We start from the raw sequence: 17,646 nt of genomic DNA, 5'->3' as shown, positions 1-17,646 counted from the left end.
GGCTAGTACTCTCGAGAGTGGACAGCTCCGGTTCCAAAGGTGCGAGCCACTCAATGAATACGAAAGTGTGTGACGTCAACTGAAAGGAACCTTTAATTTAACGTCTACACAGAGATGACCTTTAAAATTAGCTCTGATGAAAAAAGTCAGTGGTTTGACCACAACTTATCACGGGTAACGCATGTTATTGTTGGATGGCATTTGTTGTTGTCACCTTGACAATCATTGTGTGAACGCACTACGAGAGACATTGGAACCGGAGTCAAATTCCATATATGTGTAAAAGCATACTTGGCCAATAAAGTCTGATTCTGATTCTGATATTTTATTACTAGCGTTCTTTTTTTCAGGTAGACCAAATGAATGATTTTGGGTCAGGTGGAACAACAAGACATGAGGTAAAGCCGGAGTTATGTACAATTTAGTTGAATGACAGACGCCCATTCCCGAGATTTGCAAAGTTTAGATTTTGCAGTCTTATCCATTTTTACATCCATATACCTTACTTTTAGAATGGAATATGTCCCCGTATCTTGCTTCAAGGTAGAACGATGTGAGAGGAAAATGACTTTTTCTGGTTCCAAGCCTAGTTTTTCAGCCACAACACTATACTACCAACAACTTAACTCATCAAATTGAAACAAACGACTGTCCATATGCAATTTTACGTGCATAGACATGTACGCATTTGCATCTGAAATGCTCGACATTAATGTAATGATCACTGCCGTTTTTTTTCAAATATCGATTGCTATACTGAATTCTGAGCAATGAGAATTGTGATAGCATTATGTCGTTCTTGACTGCGTATTTTTAAATCGCGTCTACTTTGTAGTGTCTTAATTTGCCAAGGTCTCATATTGATAAGGGGATTAAGGCAAACTTTAAAGATGGAACAACCCTTGCTGGAAAACACAATTTAAAATGTAACAACACTTCACTTCGAAGTATGCAATTTTCAAATCAGCTTTGACTTTTGTCAACAGAACAAACATGAAGTTAGCTATGCCCCCAATCCCACACAGTTTAGGCAGATAGCCGTGCTCCCAACGCCGAGATAGGTCAGCAGCCAGCTAGTTACGACTTGCCTTAGGCTACGTGATATTTTTCAGTACCGTGTGCACCTGACGAAATTCAGCGTTGTAAGTATGCGGACGCAGTTGTCAAAGTGTATATGTGTATTTGTCAATGATACTTGTATCTTACAAATAAACATGTACGCCTATGTGTATGTGGTGGTGGGGTGGGGTTGGGAGGATTAGAGTTGATTATTTTGCCTTTTCGTGAAAAGGTGAAGATTATTTGGTTTGATATATTTAGAAGTAAACCAGTTAAGGTAAAATTTCCAACCAAAAACGCATAGTCAGAATAAAACGGAAATCATCCCTGGTAATCCCTGGATTTTCAGTGGCTTTCACCAAAGCAGCAGTTACCTCAGATTTATTGCACTCAAAAACACAATAATTTACAAGTCTCTGTGTAAACATTATCCAGACATGACTGAGCACTGATCTGTCCACAAAAATGGAAAACACTTTATTGAAAGAACATTCAAAATCTTAAAAATGATCTCTAACAAGCAACTGTCGTTTAAATCTACACAATACAATAAATACAATGCAATCGGTAGCTTTCCAACAACCCAGATACTATTTTCAACTTGACACAAATGCAAACAAAACAGAGAAGACGAAGAATGAGAACACAAGTTATCTACAGCCAGTGGAGTTTGTGCGTGTGTTGTTGTTCAGATATAAGAAATAATAAAAATGCGAAGCACACTGTGATAATAGCTCCCTCTTCTGGTTTGACTGTCTGGTCCTGCGCTGAGAGTATTTTCATACAGTACATCCCCACGGTATTGAATGTGTATCTTTTTGCACTCAAAATGCAGATACTGTGAAATACCTGAAACCCAAGCGGATTTGAGGCGTTAAACTGCCAGTCGTCTCCCAAAACGATTGTTTTAAAACAAGTTCTGTTAAAATTGTAACAGGACTCCTCTGAGAACAAAGTAGTCCACTGCATCTCCACTGTGAGTCTGAAAAATGCAGTTTTGTGAAAAGGTTCACTGCATTATTTGTATGATGAAAATGTATAATGAAAAGGCACAAGTGCATTTGTAATTTCACCCTGAACTAGTCTACAATTCCCAGCATTTACCATTGAGATAATTTACCGTGACAAATGGAGTAACACATGCAGAAAGCACAATTTTGCCCTCCTTTTTTTTTGGTCATCACATTTTCAACAATAAATAACTGATTTTCCTCAAACAATTCTGACCAGTGTGTTTGTCTGCTGGGACTTGTAGATTAGAGCAGATACAATATCTATTTCTTGGGCAGAAATGGAGAGCATTTTAACAATGTGAAATACAAAAATTTCTTACATGTTGTTTACCACCAAAGTGATATGCCAGAAGGTGTTAGGCTAGAAATCAAATGCCATGTGTAAAAGGAGTGAGGAATGACATAGCACATACACATCCAAAAGAGAAAACTTAACACCTTTCCAAAATGGACCTGATTTAGAGCAGTAATCCCCTGCCCTCTAAAGTGTACTAACAACATACCAATGATGCTCACGAGAAAGCTCTTAATCAAATGTTGCCAACAGCACAGAAGCAGCATTACATAGGCATACTACAAAAATAAGTCACCATATAGAAATGTTACACAAAGGCGAGAAATGTTCAATATAATACAGAACAAGCTGCACTTTTCACTGTGACCTCGGGAATAAATACATAAATAAATAAAAACTTCAGGAACACTCCAGTCCAAGTGAGGGATAAGTTCTATTCCAGAAAACAGAGTGACCTTCCCCCATTGCTTTTGTCTCTGGCTCTCTGAGATACATCATTCTCTGAGGTTTGCCCAGGGCTGTAGTACAAAGCACTTCATATAACTTGTTCCTGAAGTTGGCGGACCAAGCTCTAGCAACAGTGGAATTCCTCAATCACTCTTTCACTCACTGACTCAGTCGCTTACTCAGTTGCATTTTACCACAAGAAGACAGTAGTTAGGTAGTTGTACTGCCTTGATACATTCTGTTCACGTTACATTCGATTCAAGTTCCCAAGTCTGGAATCTTATTCACAGTTCCTTTCTGCAATATTTGATCCTAAGTCTCCAGACAATGAGGGACTTCTGAGGGGGGATCCAAATGTAGCATCCTGCTCAAAAAGTGGATCTCCTCTATGAAGAACAAGAAAAAATTAATAGTCTCTTTTTGGTAGGTTCAGAACCAAGGATTTCCCTTATAATAGGACAGAACAAGCATAAGACAACTGCACATATTCAATACACATTTCCTTCCCAGTAGTCCATCTGCGGTTCTTTCCATACATACAGTTATGTCTATTCAAAACCAGTCTTCTTCCCACCATGGGCAGTACGGTAGTCCACACTGATAATGTTCCTCTATATGGGATCTTAGTAGTGTATCCTTAATGGATTGTATTAAACCACCTGGTCAGATATCCGGGAGACATTGTCGAAGTGAATGACTTGTGTTGACAGTGATTTGCGGCTGTCTGTGCTCGTCCTGCCCCTGATCCTTTCCTCTTTGTCCTGAGTTACCCCAAAATAGCGGCATGAAAATGCAGCCTTAAACTCCTCTCGAAACTTCCCTGTGAACAAACAGAAGAAAAAATCCATTTTACTCATATTTACTCATACTGTACTCAACATGTTAATTATTCATTAAGACTAAATGGCAGCACACATTTGAGAAATTAACAACATGTCATATGTTGAGACTGTAAACTGGCTATGCATCAATTGAATACTGTTGTAATATAGAGCTGGGTCCAGCAGATGGAGGTATATGCTTCATAAACTGACAACAGATATCTTGTTGCTGTTCGCAAAACTCACCACTGAGAAAATTGTAAATTATGGGATTGGCAGCGCTGTTGGCATATATAAGCCAATGAGAGAATGTGAACCAGGCGTAGACACTCTCTCTGTTGTTGGTGCTCTTGAATGCTCCAAAGACCCTGAAATGAGGAAGCAATACAGACTCCAATCTCAGATGGTCTCAGCAGAGTGACGTAAACCAGTCAAACATAATAAAAAGTTTCAATATCAGGGGAAACTACTTCCTCTCCCATTACTTATAAATGTGTTTGAATTTTCTTTCATGTCAAAGTTTCACTGAGGCCATTCAAATTCAGGAAAAAACACTTTATGTGAAATGGGAAAAGACAAAGCACACAAAGAAGTGGGAAATGAGAAAGCAGTAGATGGGGATAGAATGAGCAGAATGAACAATGACTTTGGAAAGTCTGTAATAAAACTGGATATTGTGGCAATGGGCAGTGACAGAAGTGTGATCATTGTAATTATGTGCACACATTAGGGGATATTTGTGATTGTTTTTTACCCTTTTTTTTTGCTTTTTTTTAACCATTCTGAACCCATTGTTGATGATTTTGTATTATTAACAAGTGTCACCATTTAAAATGGATCAGCTAATTCTGTTTTTACTTCACTTAATTGCACTAATGTGGGTCTGTTACTTGGAATTTTTATGCCCTTTTATTATTACATAAAGACCAGTATTCAGCAGTTCAGACAAATGCAGGCCTGTAGATCCACTAACAAACATGTACTTCAAGTACCGTTCAACTTTAAGGCAAAACGACAAGTGTGTGCCATACTGTATTTGAAATGAAAAGTCACTGCGAATGCCATTTTGACAACAGAATGTCATGCTGTGTCATTCTGCCTTGCTTTTTTTGTAATTCACTCCAGGAGGTGCTCTGTGACAATTCTGCTGTTGAGAAAGTTGCATTATGAATAATTATTATGGATATCTGTGTGTTTCTTGTTATTTTTTGATTGAGTGATTAGATTGGATTAGAATTACACTGGGTAGAGTTCTAGGCCAGTATTAAAAATTCTCATAATGAAAACAGTACTTGCAACAGCATTGCAAATTGTAGGAATAAACCTTAGGCTAGGTGTAAGTTTTTGATCTTGAGATTGCTCATAAGACACCAACAGTTGGGAACACTGACATGGACTCCTCATGACTTGAGAATACCTTCCTAGAACTGAAAATCTGAGGATAGTTGATATGATAGGTTATAAATTACAGATGATAAAAATTGGATATTCAAAATACATATTCAAAATGACAAGGAAGTCCTGGCCAAGACAGCAGTTAAACTGTTAAGACTGAAATAAGTGGTCAGATGCTTAGGTCGATCTTTCTATAGACTTAAGATGGCAGTCCCAGTATCCTTTTCCATTGTCTGCTACCACCTGGCACCCTTGACTATGCCCTGAGTATTGGTACCTTTTCATGATGTTGAGTACGCTGATGGGTAAGTAGCAGAGAGCAAAGACCAACAGGACCACCATCAGCATGCGGGCAGTCTTCCGCCTGGCCCGCACCTGCTTGATCTCGGCTGACACGGTGCTGGTTCGGACCTTGACTGACTCGCCTGTTCCACTTGCCTGCGCTGAACACTGCAGAGACTTCCACTTCCTCTGCAGCACAGTGGATGTACCTGGAATCTGTCACCAGAGCATGACTCACACAGTGAAACCCCATCACATGTATGCAAATTATTCTTCTTTTTTAATTGCACAGCTGGTGAGGCAGAGAATGAAATCCTTATCATGATCTTAGGCAAAGGACGTCCGATTTGTCCTCCAAGGACAGGCTGTTGGTATTATAGAGTACTGCAGAACAGTTGGGAGGTGGCTAGAGCACTGAAAACATGGGTATGCTTTGCTGAATTAATGACTCAATTTTTAATCCAAAGATGTGATCAGATAATCCTCCTCATTTTGCATCTCAGCCATGCCAGCTTTTGTGATAAAACAAGAGACACTAAATCAGCATAATTCCCCTCCCAAGCTACTAGGTAAAATCATCGTTAAGACGTAGGTGATGAGATTTTTTGTCATTAGCAATTGGGACTGTTGTCCTGTGAAAGATAAGTCTACATACCTGTTGACACCAGAGTTTATGAAATATCTGGATGTAAGCCAACACCATCAGACACAATGGAGCAAAGTAAGTGACGATGAAAAAGCATGTGTGATAGACCTTGGGGTAGATTTCAGCTGCAAACCAAAGAACAGAACGATATTACATTCAGAAACATCTTGCATGAGACAAACCACACAGTGGATTATTTATTAATTTGTGTTCTTGAACTCTTGTGTGGTGATTTTTTTTGAAAAATTATTGATTTTATAATAACCTTGAAGAAAATGTTTAAAGAAAAAGACACATATACAGATATACAGATAAGCTCCTCATTGCTCAGCCTCATTATTCAGACAAATTATGTGTCTGACTGGATGCACTGTGTGGTCTCTATAGATACACCCTGCCACTTTTATTGGAGGCTCATGTAATTTAAATGAGAGGCAATAACAGGAGGCTTGGAGCATGATGGAAATGGACTGTAGAATGTATGCTATGTTTGAGTGGGGGAAAGGGGGTCACCGGAGCAACTATCCACTTCAAAGGTATGGACTGTTTGGGGATAAGTGGAATTTAAAATCCTCATTTGTGTCCAGATTCAGATGCAAAAAATAACTAAACTAATTGGCTCATTTGACATTCTCTTTACCGTAGTACAGTTCAAAGGGACATTTGCTTCTCCACTGTGGTGTTATGGGTGTTACGAACAATATCACCCTAGTGAATGCCCTGATTGTATATGCACCTAACATCAACACACAATAATGGAGACATCAGGATATTGGGGGCTGGAGTCCTTCAGTCAGTACATGTAAGGAGAGCTAGGAGAAAACATTTTTCTTACCCCTTTTTGTTCACCCAATTTTTGTGATCACCAATTGTGCTAACAGGCTTGTCTCTTTGCACACTATCTATGCTCAGGGAGGAGCACTAAAGCTAGCCAAATTATATCCTCTGACACATTTTCATGCAGCCAAGGACTGTTTTTCACACTAGTAAGTCACACAGTGTGCACTTTCGTACTTTTCACACTTGAATAAACCACTGACACTATACAAGTGATTCAAAGGCACCTCACAAGCTGCTAGAGGGTGCCACAGCAGAGAGACAAGCAGAACATGGATAAAACCCACCCTACTGCAGTGGAATGAAGCGAATTCTGTTCCATCGCTATGGACCCTGAGTCATTGTCAGTAACAAGCACAGCTCAGACTCAAACTCAGGTCTGAGCTGTAGGGCACAGCCTGCAGAATGCCCGGATGACTGAACCATTTTGGAGCTAAGAGACATATTTTATGATCAAAATGGGCAATCTAGTCTAGTCTCTAGATCCTGTTTCTTTTTGATGAGACATGTCTTTAAAAGAGCAACATGGGACAATCTCACTGTATTTACAGCACTTTCATTTACAGGTTTTATGTTGTGTGTTTTCAAACAAACTTCTCTTTAGACATAGGTTCATTCCTTTATTTCAGAAAATGAAAATGCAGGTGAACTTTAATTTGCATGCATACTATTCTACACATAGTATTCTAAACGATTCATATTACTGCTTTTCAATGGCACCTAGCTCAACTGCAATTTACATGCAGCCAAAGTCCTCTGAAGAAAATAAAAATATCATAGATAATACAGACACTCCAAATATTGGGCTATTGTTTTTCCCATATGTTATTTGGTGTTTTCATTGTACCTGTGGTATTTCAAACTAACTAGCTTTTTCTTCATATCACTTATAAAACCAAATTAAGTTGCAAAATAGAGAATTACATTCCCTTGGTCCCCCCAAACAAATTAATATTGAAGTTGATCATTCCAGGCATTAAGAACTTCCCTTTTAATTTTTAAAATTTTTTACTTGCTCTGGCATCAGAATAATACATTGTCACTCTCTAGTGAATTGAATGGATTGTCAAACACTCTGAAATAATAAATGTGCCATGAATGAGGTAGTGTTGTTAACAAGCTACTTGACCTGCCAGCAGGTAATAACAACAGACAAGCTTGCTAGCTATCTACAGAGGAAGCTTAATAGTAATGACAAAATATTAAGGGTGCTTAATGCCATGCACAAATTAAAACTAAGCAGGCTCAAGCAGGGGAGCTAACAGATTGGTATTATATATATATATATATATATATATATATATATATATATATATATTGGGTGGCAGTATATCATAGTGGTAATGTGCAAGGATCATAACTGAAAGGTTGCTGGTTCAACACCCTGCTGGGGCTCTGCATTTGCACCCTTGGGCAAGGCACTTAGCCCAGTACATATCCAGCTGTATAAATGGATAATATGTAAAACTCTGTAAATCTCTGTGGATAAGAGTGTTTGCTAAATGACAGTAACGTAAAGTTATATATTTCAATTCAATTTTAAGTACACCAAGATGAATGCCTCTTTAGTAAACGGAAAACCGTACTGTTACACCGTGCACATCAGGATGGGACCAGAAGCCCATCTAGTGGATGTGTATCTACAGCAGGGATCTCACCTCCCCAGTGCTCATCACAGACGGTAAACAAGCTGGTCTTATTGGTAAGCTCTGGCAGCAGGCTACTGCACTCCATCACTATGGCCTGGGGGATCATGATGATGCAGGACACCACCCAGATGAGGATGATGCTTTTACGTGCCCGTTTGGCTGTGCTCTTGAACATCAATGGGTGGCAGATGGCGTACCAGCGGTCCTGGGCAATGCAGCTCAGCGTCAGTACCGATACCGAGACGGAGATTGTCTGTGGACACAGTCACACAGGGTCACAGAGTTATCAGGTAAAAAAAAAACTGTCAAACAAGGACATACCTACCTGTAACCTGTTGAAAGTATCATGTCATGAGGACAATCAGGCAGACACTTCGTTGATGAAATTAAGAGTATAAGAGTTTGAAAAGAATAGGAACCGAGCCCACAACATTACAAGCAGGTTACAATAAATAAAAAGTGCAAGTGATTTACTGCCAAACATCTCCAGGTCAAGGGGTTGGTTGTCCAATGATTCTTCCCCTCATACAACATCTGAGGTATCATTAAAGTCAGACTAACAAGCATCAATTTCCTCACTTGTAAAAATGATCTTCCATTTTAGGCCACCTCATGCTGCTCTGGGTAATTACTGGCAAGGCTCCAGGCTTGGTGTACCGGTGTATTGTAACAGACAGCAGTGAAGCGAAACAGCTTCCCTGGGCTAACTGAGAGACCGAGACTTCAAACCCATCTCCCCCCTGCTGCTCTTTCAGCATGGGGGACCGGCAAACTCTCCCCTTAATATGCACCATCCAATGCAGTATGCATAACATGCATCACCACGGATTGCAACTTGCGTCAAGAATCTTTAAAGATATCTTCCATTTAATCCTTCTGCTTAGGAAGCACATCTTTTTCTGCAATCAGCCACAAGATGGGGGTTAACTGCACTTGGTACAAATAGCCAATTTCATTAGTGCATAGGATATACCTCATTATTGCTACCACACATTGTTTCATTCTGCTGACAAAACAAAAGCTACCTTACTGCCCTGCTCACAATCTCTTATTTAGACTACATTTTAATGCAAGAACCTGCTGTTCAGGACACATGACCTGACTCAGTGCTCTCAGTGTCTGGTCTCTGCTGGATGCTGGGCCATTAAAAAGAAATTTACCTTAAAAGGGATTTGCCTTAAAAATTTCTGATTTCACATGGAGAGGCCCAGTGGGGTCCAGTTCTAAGGGTGGGTGAGAGAGACTTTTGCCTGAGGCCTCCCCATGCACCAGGGGGCATCATCAAAGGCATGTTACTGCATTATGTAGCTTAGACAATTTGAACGAAGATCTGCCCCGATTTATTTACGTAATGCAAAAGTAGTATAACTGCCCTGGAGCCTTGAGTTCAAAGGGATCTTGCTACCTCAGTTCCATTCACCTCAGAAACTGGGTATTTGGAGCTGAACTGTACTTATGGTATGAATGTAGCGTGCGACAGCTTGCTTAGATGAAGGAGAAGGGCTCCATTCCTACATTTTCTCCAAGATCCCCAAAGTTTTGAAGCCTCCTCCTGTACCCACTAGACTAATCACACACATTTCACTCAGGATGTTCACAGATAGAGAAGGCTTACAAAGCCAATTAACTATGCTTATGAAGACTGTGAAATTTAAACACTGTAAAGCCTGTATCAATATTTATAGACTGGTATTAAAAACTGGACATATTTGTTAAATTTAAATATGAACATGTCAACTGTTTTGTTAACTAAGGATCAGACTCTGGATCTGACTCTGGATCAGATGGCCAGGAAATGTGTGTCCATGTCTTAGATCGTTCACTGTGCAGCTGTTTTTTTTATTATTATTATTTTTGGCCTCACATAGATTGCTCTTGTTACATGCACTTGACTAGTGACTCTATCCATAATTGGGTAACCTGTTGTTTTTAATAGTATCTGTACAGAAGCAGATAATAACAGCAAGCACACAGATTTAACAGCATTGGATTACTGGGTCGTATGAAGGTTTGCTGTTAACAGTACTTAACAGTACTTACAAACACTAAGTATTTGGTATACATTTATCATCTCAGCACAGTTTTGCAAGTGAGGGGTGTGACAGAAAATACATACCTGCAAATAAGGCAACACTTTGCACAGTGTGTTCCCAAAGAACCAGGTCTCTGTGATGTCCACCACCAGGCTCGCTGGCAGACATGTGATAGTAACCAGGACATCGGCGAAGGAGAGATTCACAATGAAGTAGTTTGTCACTGTCCTCATGTGGTGATTCTTCCACACAGCAAAGCAAACTGGAACCACAGCACAGAGGCAACATGGTCATTGATATGTGTATGTTATATTCATCCAGTTTATGAAAAACTGAATAATATCAAAAGAGCTACGAAAAAGAACAGGAATTACAGGAAAAAAAATCAATCTTGTTATTTACAGAATTTTCTTATCTTTGTAATTTTTCACATTTGCACTTTTGGCCCACTGATACATGAATACACATACATACATGAAATCTCTCCTTTTCAACAACATATATATTAAATCATCCAGGGAGTGTGTGGTGTCCTTTGTGCTTGTGTTCCAGTGCATTTAATGAGAAGTTCAGGTCAGTAGTGAAGGAACCTAGTATGAGTATGAGCTGGAGCTTCAGAAATCACTCTTTGAACTCCAGTGTATTATAAATGCCTTATGAATAAAGACTTTGGAATGGAAGCCTCCCCAGAGTCACTGTATGCAAAATGAAGGTAATTTCTCAGGACACTTTGAAGATGGCAACCCTTACTTAACCTGAAATAACATTGTGCTCATGCTTCTCACCTTCCCCAAGCAAAAAAGGTACACATTGTGTGCTCACAGTAAAGCATTCAATGTTCAGTGAATATGGAAAGCAAATTAATGCTCTACACTCACTGCAGTCGTTTAAGCAAAGATTGGGAACGAAGTTCTATTCAGTGGTTGGAGAGAGCACCAGCACAGAGATAAAACAGAAAATGTAGGTTAGCAGACATTGTCATCCACCAGCTGGTATCTGCGCATTTTGCAATTAAAAATACAGATGTTATTAAAACAATAGTTATCTTGATAACAACGACACTGGCAGTTTTCCTCAGCTAGGACTATTAGGAATGAATGACAGACAATGTTTTTGCAGTAATGACAAGATGTCATTGCTCGGATTGTTTAAAAACATATAATTTAGTTTTCTCATTGTGTGATATGACATTCAAGGCTTCTGTTTGCTAAAACAATATAATAATGTAGGAAATTCTGCAGTAATTTGTTAGAAGATAATAAGAAAGCCTTTAAGAAGTAAAAGCCATGGAAAGAATAGTAGGAAACACAGGTCTGGGATTCTCTGCTTATAAGCTATGTGGTTACCAGAAGGTGTGCACAGTTTTACACTGTCGTAATCACATTATTGACGAGCACCATTAAATTAACTGGTAGGTTTGTACCAAATTATATTATGAAGAAATCTGGATTCCTAAGGACTGGAAAGTGCTGTGGGTGTGTTGGTGCTGTCAGTCTCTCCTATTTTGTGTCAAAATGATTTTTTCAATCTGTATATTTCACATTTCTTAAATAAACTATACTTGTTTTTTTAAACAGTATAACACTTTTCTTCTCAAATTTCAATCAATTTTACATTGCAGAATTGTACTATAAGAACATTACTTATAGTACTCCTTCCTAAAATATTCCTGTTGTGCATGCCTTGGCATTAAGATTCTGAAACAGTTGTCCTTCAGACAAGTGAAGAGAATCTTTCACTTTTCCAAAGTTTCAGTTTGCTTGTTTGAACTGTGCAATCTAACAAGGGAATAATAAAAGTAAGTATAACTGATTTGAGAATAAGTTGACATTTAATATGGCAATGGAAACAAACAAACAAAAAAAACAGAAAATGGCAAAATACCATTTCAAACAACTGGGAACTGAGGGAAATTCACACTTGCTCACACAATAAGTGGTGCTCATGACAATGTTTACAGAGCTTTACATCTTCTCTTCCTGTGGTTTAAGTCTTCATGATGCCTCACACAGAACATGCTGAAGTAAAAGAGCAGTGTAGTGGCCTTGTACATGCTGGAAGAACTGACATAAAACATACAACACATTCCTTAATGAAATGTAAGCTAATCAATTGAGGTAGAAAAACTGTATACTTTATAGTGAGCACTGAGTATGCAACGGTCAATCAATGTACCAACCAGCCAAACAACACACGAAATAGAGAGCAATACATTTGAAGTACATTACAGGCTGTCCATATGCAGAATGTTACATCATAGTGGCACAATTTCTGTGCTAATTATAAAGGCCATATTGTACATATTGCATGATCTGGTATGTTGTGCTGTTCAGCTCCACATGTTGCACTGTCCATTTGGTTCAATTAATTTGCTGCCCTACTGAAATAATCATCATTTTTTTCCCTTTTTTGTATTTTCATTATGCTTTCTCCCCTTTGTCACTCAGTTTAGAATGACTAGCTGTACAGTATTAAGCTTGTCTCTTCGCATAACCTCAGTATTTGCTCAGCAGTGCCAAGGTGGGGTGAGTGAAATTCCTACAGCAAACTGCAGGGGCGATAGACATGTTAGAAGATAAGTGCAAAATGGAGCAAAATGGATCTGTACAATGTCCTGTAAGTGCAAAATGGGTCAGTACACTCTGATGAGTCTAAACACATGAACATGTGCCTGTTGATTGCCTATTAATTGTCGCTAAATAGCTCCTAAGCAGCTCAGTGGCTAAAGCATTGGCATTGAGCTCATGCTGAGCTCTCCAGACCAGCGTGTTATCACACAATGATGACAAGGAACCCAAAGTGGCAAGACAAATTGTCCTTGTACTGCTGGGGAAAGGGGTGGGTATTGCTTGTCTCGCTGCACTCAGGCACCCTGCGACTTGTCAGGTACTTGCAGGTTGCTTGGATGTCATTATTAAAGCCACACCCATCCTGCAATAGGCACTTAGCTCACTGCAGAGTGCTGATGGATTTGCAGAGTGAAAAATATTTGCTGTTGATGTGTGAGTGTTTTGGTTGAAGCATTCACTTCACCTCAGCGCTCTTGCATGAGTACAGGTTGTCGTGGTGAGACAAGCATAACATATCCAATTGACGTTTCCACAAAAGGCTGTGTGAAGGAGACAAAGAATAGAAAAAACAGTCCCTAAAATAGAGAACTCCACCCAATTAGCACAACACACCCAAATCACAAGAGGAGACATGCCCAATTGGACAACTCAATGTACCAAATTGCACAATGCAACATACCTGACTGGGTTATGCTATAAAATGGAAAGGTTCTGTTTTATTAAGATGTTTCAGACTCCATACTTTATAGCCAGTCACACAACACTTGAATATCAGCTGCTGGGAAGCTGTTGAGCTAACAAGGGCAGCAAAAAAAATCAATATATCTGCTGTATGGGGCACGTTTGCAAACAGAATCATAACGATTAAAGTCCTAAACCCACAAAAAAATTGGCAAACTTTGTAGTCAATCCAGCCTCCATTTTGCCAAGGCAGACTGTTTTTACTGAATAGCAGTGGGGTATTGAAGAATTTGCAAGTGAAATAAGCCTTTGATGAATGTTGCAAAGCAAGTTTTATACCTATGCGATCAATTCAGTAATGTTCACTATTGTCCTCTTGAGCTGCATTATCTGTCATAACAGTTCTAATGATATGCACAGAGAGGACTTAGATGACTTGGCTTGTAGAGGACATGGCACAGAGAAGACATGGCGTAAATAACACAAAGTTGAAGCCATTTCTTCATTTGTGTCACACACATACACACACACACACACACAGTCAATTAATTAATCTTGTTTTTTTTATCATCTTTTTTACCAGACACCCTTATCTAGAGCAACTTGCCCAGCATATTTAGTTCTGTATTTCAGGCCCCAATTTCCTGTTCAGCAGACAAAGGAAACACTCACCATGTGTTGAGGGCTGGGTCCCTTAGTAGACCCAACAGAAAGAGAAGAGGAAATCTTCAAAAAAAAATCTAAATATGCAAAAATCTCAAAATGGTGGGTCTGGCCAATGTCTTATATACCTTTTCAGGTATATTTCATGTCCACCAGGTGTCAGTCAATCACAAATCATCACTAACACCTCAGAAAGTAAAAGGTATAAAGGGGGTCCTAGTTGAATGGTCAGGTTCAGAAAAAGACATTCCATACATCAGCTTCACTACACTAGCTATCTAGATCCTCAATTAACATGGCAAACAAATAAGCCATCTAAACTTGTGTACACTGCAAGTGGCCTCTCCAAGGGGGCTCCACCCAGTGTCCGCAGTTTCTCTGCATCTGATCCACCATCATGAGAAGAATGTGATAAAAAATTGTTTTCCAACAAACCTTGGAATTCATCTGATTTCACTACAAGTGCCCCTGTCTTGTCAATCATAAAGCACATGCTCCAACAGCCTTGTTGAGCAACCCATTCTGCCATACTGACTTCACAATCTTCCCATACCAATCCACCAAACAAATCTTACAATACAAGGAAAATTGTTAAACTTATAATGATTTATAGATCTGAAAGGTTGCTTCTGAAAAAAAAAGACAGCTTCTCCAGGATTACATTTTAATATTATGGATTTTGGGCTGCACAAGTAATTTTCACATTTACATGTACAGTTTTCCTTTGGGAAAAAGCTTACTAATGTAGATTGTGGTAAGCATGACCACATGCATAAAAGTAAACCAATTACTTCCCTTGTCCTTTCCCCAAATGAATGAGACTGCCATACAATACTCTCTTCCTACTAACATGACTGATTTAAAAAGAAGACCTCTCCACCATATGGTTACATCTATGATATGTGACTCAGACCCTGCAATCTATGTTTAGATTAATCCGCCGTGCAGTTACAATTTCAGGCATGTTTGTAGCGTCAAACACAAATGAGTATTTGTTTATTTACACAAATAGTCAGTGATTAAAGATTCCATAATGAAATAAAACAGTACAATGACAGCACAACCCAAAGAAGACAGAATAGCCAGGTGGGGTAAAAGAAGCCAATGGTGGGGACACCTGTCATCACCTGTCATCTGACATCTTTCTGATTAATAAGACATAATAAAATGGGAAAAAGGTAGCAGCATGTTGAGCTTGGGGTGAACACGGTTACACAGAACACAGTTACACAGGTTACACTGGATAGGAGACACTGCAGAGATGGTTTAAGAGACGCTGTTCACTGCCAGGGGATAACTGTGAATGGATCTGCTTCTTCCACTATGACTCAGAGCTTATAGTCAGGAAAACCTGGGTAGCACTTTGATCAGCTTTTGGCTCAAACCCTCATGACAGATAGTGCTGCTCTTCTGACCCTTGGCTATGCAATCCAGATGCACACAGAAACGACAGCAATCATAGCACTGGATGCCTACCTGCTGCTATGCCATGATTCAAAGCTCTCCGCGTCACAGAGAAACACGTTCAGCTAGACAGGGTTAATAAGCACGTATGCTGCAAATCTGTGATGTCATTCCAATCATAGTGCAGACTAGAGCGGTGTAAATTGGCAGGCTGGGCAAGGAGAGAACCAGCCAAGACACTAAAGGACTCTCCCTACTGTCCAGCTGTGCCCAGATGGTATGGTGGAGTGGGTTCAATTATTCCTCTAAAGCTTTCAGCTGGAAAACAACCTAACAGGAAAGCTCAATGACAAAGTGGGGAAATACAGCAAATCTGCTGCAATGAGACAGAGTCATGCCCTGCAGATGACAGCACAGCCCAATGTCACAAAGAAAACATATTGTACAAGAAGCAGCCATTAGATTTAACATGATTTTGTCACTAAGAAACACAACATCAACACAAACACAAGTAATGTCAACAGGAACTGAACTGCTGCTGTATTGGGTACAAGGCCAATGGAAGGGGAGTTTTTCAGTCCAAACTTGTAATGAAAGGCTTGAAAGCCTGAAACCTGATCTACAGTATCTGCTTGATTCTAACTGTACATTTATGTACGCTTTATGTAATCTTATGTAAAGTGAATACTTTTGCGTCAGTGAAGTTAAATAAAATGGTTCGTCAAGAACGATATAATTTTTAAAAACGAGTGCAATGTAACAGCAATGTAGACTATTACAATGTTCAAACTAAAGAATGTTTAGAATACGGCATAGTGAAATATGGCAGTGTTTCAGGGCACAGCACTGTCACACATTTTCGGTTAGTCGCACAGAGGAGGCTATGTCATCCAGTACACCTTCAACCGCAGCTTTTATGTTCAATCTATGTAAGCTACCATGAAGTCAACGTGACAAATACTGCAACCCCCCTTTCAACAGCACACGGATACAACTCACTGGCTGCTTTAAATCACTCACAGTGCATTCAAAATTTCAATGTGCCGAGGAATTTGCGAGTGACATTAAGTTTTTTTGTTCTGGTATACATCTTTAATACGGTATATGACCCTGACCTCTGATCTAATAAACTAATATACAACTGTATATTTGTTTATTGTTGAATGCTGTCCTTCGCAACAAGTCCTTTACAGAAAAGAATATTATTATATTTTTCCATACGATGGATACAATAATTAGTGAACTACAACTGCAAAGCAAACGATGCAATATTCAATTTACAATATATCACGCCAATGGTTTCAAAAAATGGTTAAATAAAACTTACATTTTTGCTCCCATTCATTGAATGAATGTCGGAATCAGTATAAAAGAAAGATAATAAACCACAAGTAACTTTTATTTCGTCGACACCACGATTTCAGCGGGTTAGCAAGGAAAACGAACGCTTTTTAAATTTTCTTAGCTTACCCTCTCAAGTGCGAGGGATGAATGAAGAAAAACCAAAACAGTTTTGAATTTCGCAGATTTTGTTGGCAGGATATCGGAGGACATTATATATAGTCTCTTTCACAAAAATTCCTACATGGCACTTAGAGATTTCTTATGCTGTAAACACGTTTGAAACTTACCGAGGGTGTTTCCTATCAGAGAGACGAAGAAAACAACGATATACCCTGCAATCAAAACCCATTCATACTGTTTGGGGTGAAGGTATTCCCTCCAGATGTATTTAAGAAGTTCATCATCCTCGTCAACTGGTCGATATAGATGCGATTGCGTGGTGGAGTTCAGCTCCTGTGTAAGAGATGAACAACCTTCGCAGGCATAATTGACAGTGATCCCAGACAT

At 39.3% G+C, this 17,646-nt stretch overlaps 1 protein-coding gene across 1 annotated transcript; it reads right to left on the bottom strand.

Moving 5' to 3' along the window:
- Positions 1-3,464: 3,464 nt before the first annotated feature.
- hcrtr2 (hypocretin (orexin) receptor 2) lies at positions 3,465-17,646 on the bottom strand. Its single transcript, XM_036547455.1, has 7 exons — positions 17,427-17,646; positions 10,561-10,739; positions 8,454-8,697; positions 5,968-6,083; positions 5,308-5,528; positions 3,882-4,003; positions 3,465-3,634 (listed from the first exon to the last, which is right to left on the bottom strand). Exons 1-7 carry the CDS (start codon positions 17,644-17,646, stop codon positions 3,465-3,467), a joined length of 1,272 nt encoding a protein of 423 aa, XP_036403348.1.

The sequence above is a fragment of the Megalops cyprinoides genome, chromosome 15 (genome assembly GCF_013368585.1).
Source record: "Megalops cyprinoides isolate fMegCyp1 chromosome 15, fMegCyp1.pri, whole genome shotgun sequence".
Lineage (NCBI taxonomy): Eukaryota > Metazoa > Chordata > Actinopteri > Elopiformes > Megalopidae > Megalops > Megalops cyprinoides.
The sequence above is the reverse complement of the archived record's forward strand: the minus strand, read 5'-3'. Positions and strand labels throughout refer to the sequence as shown.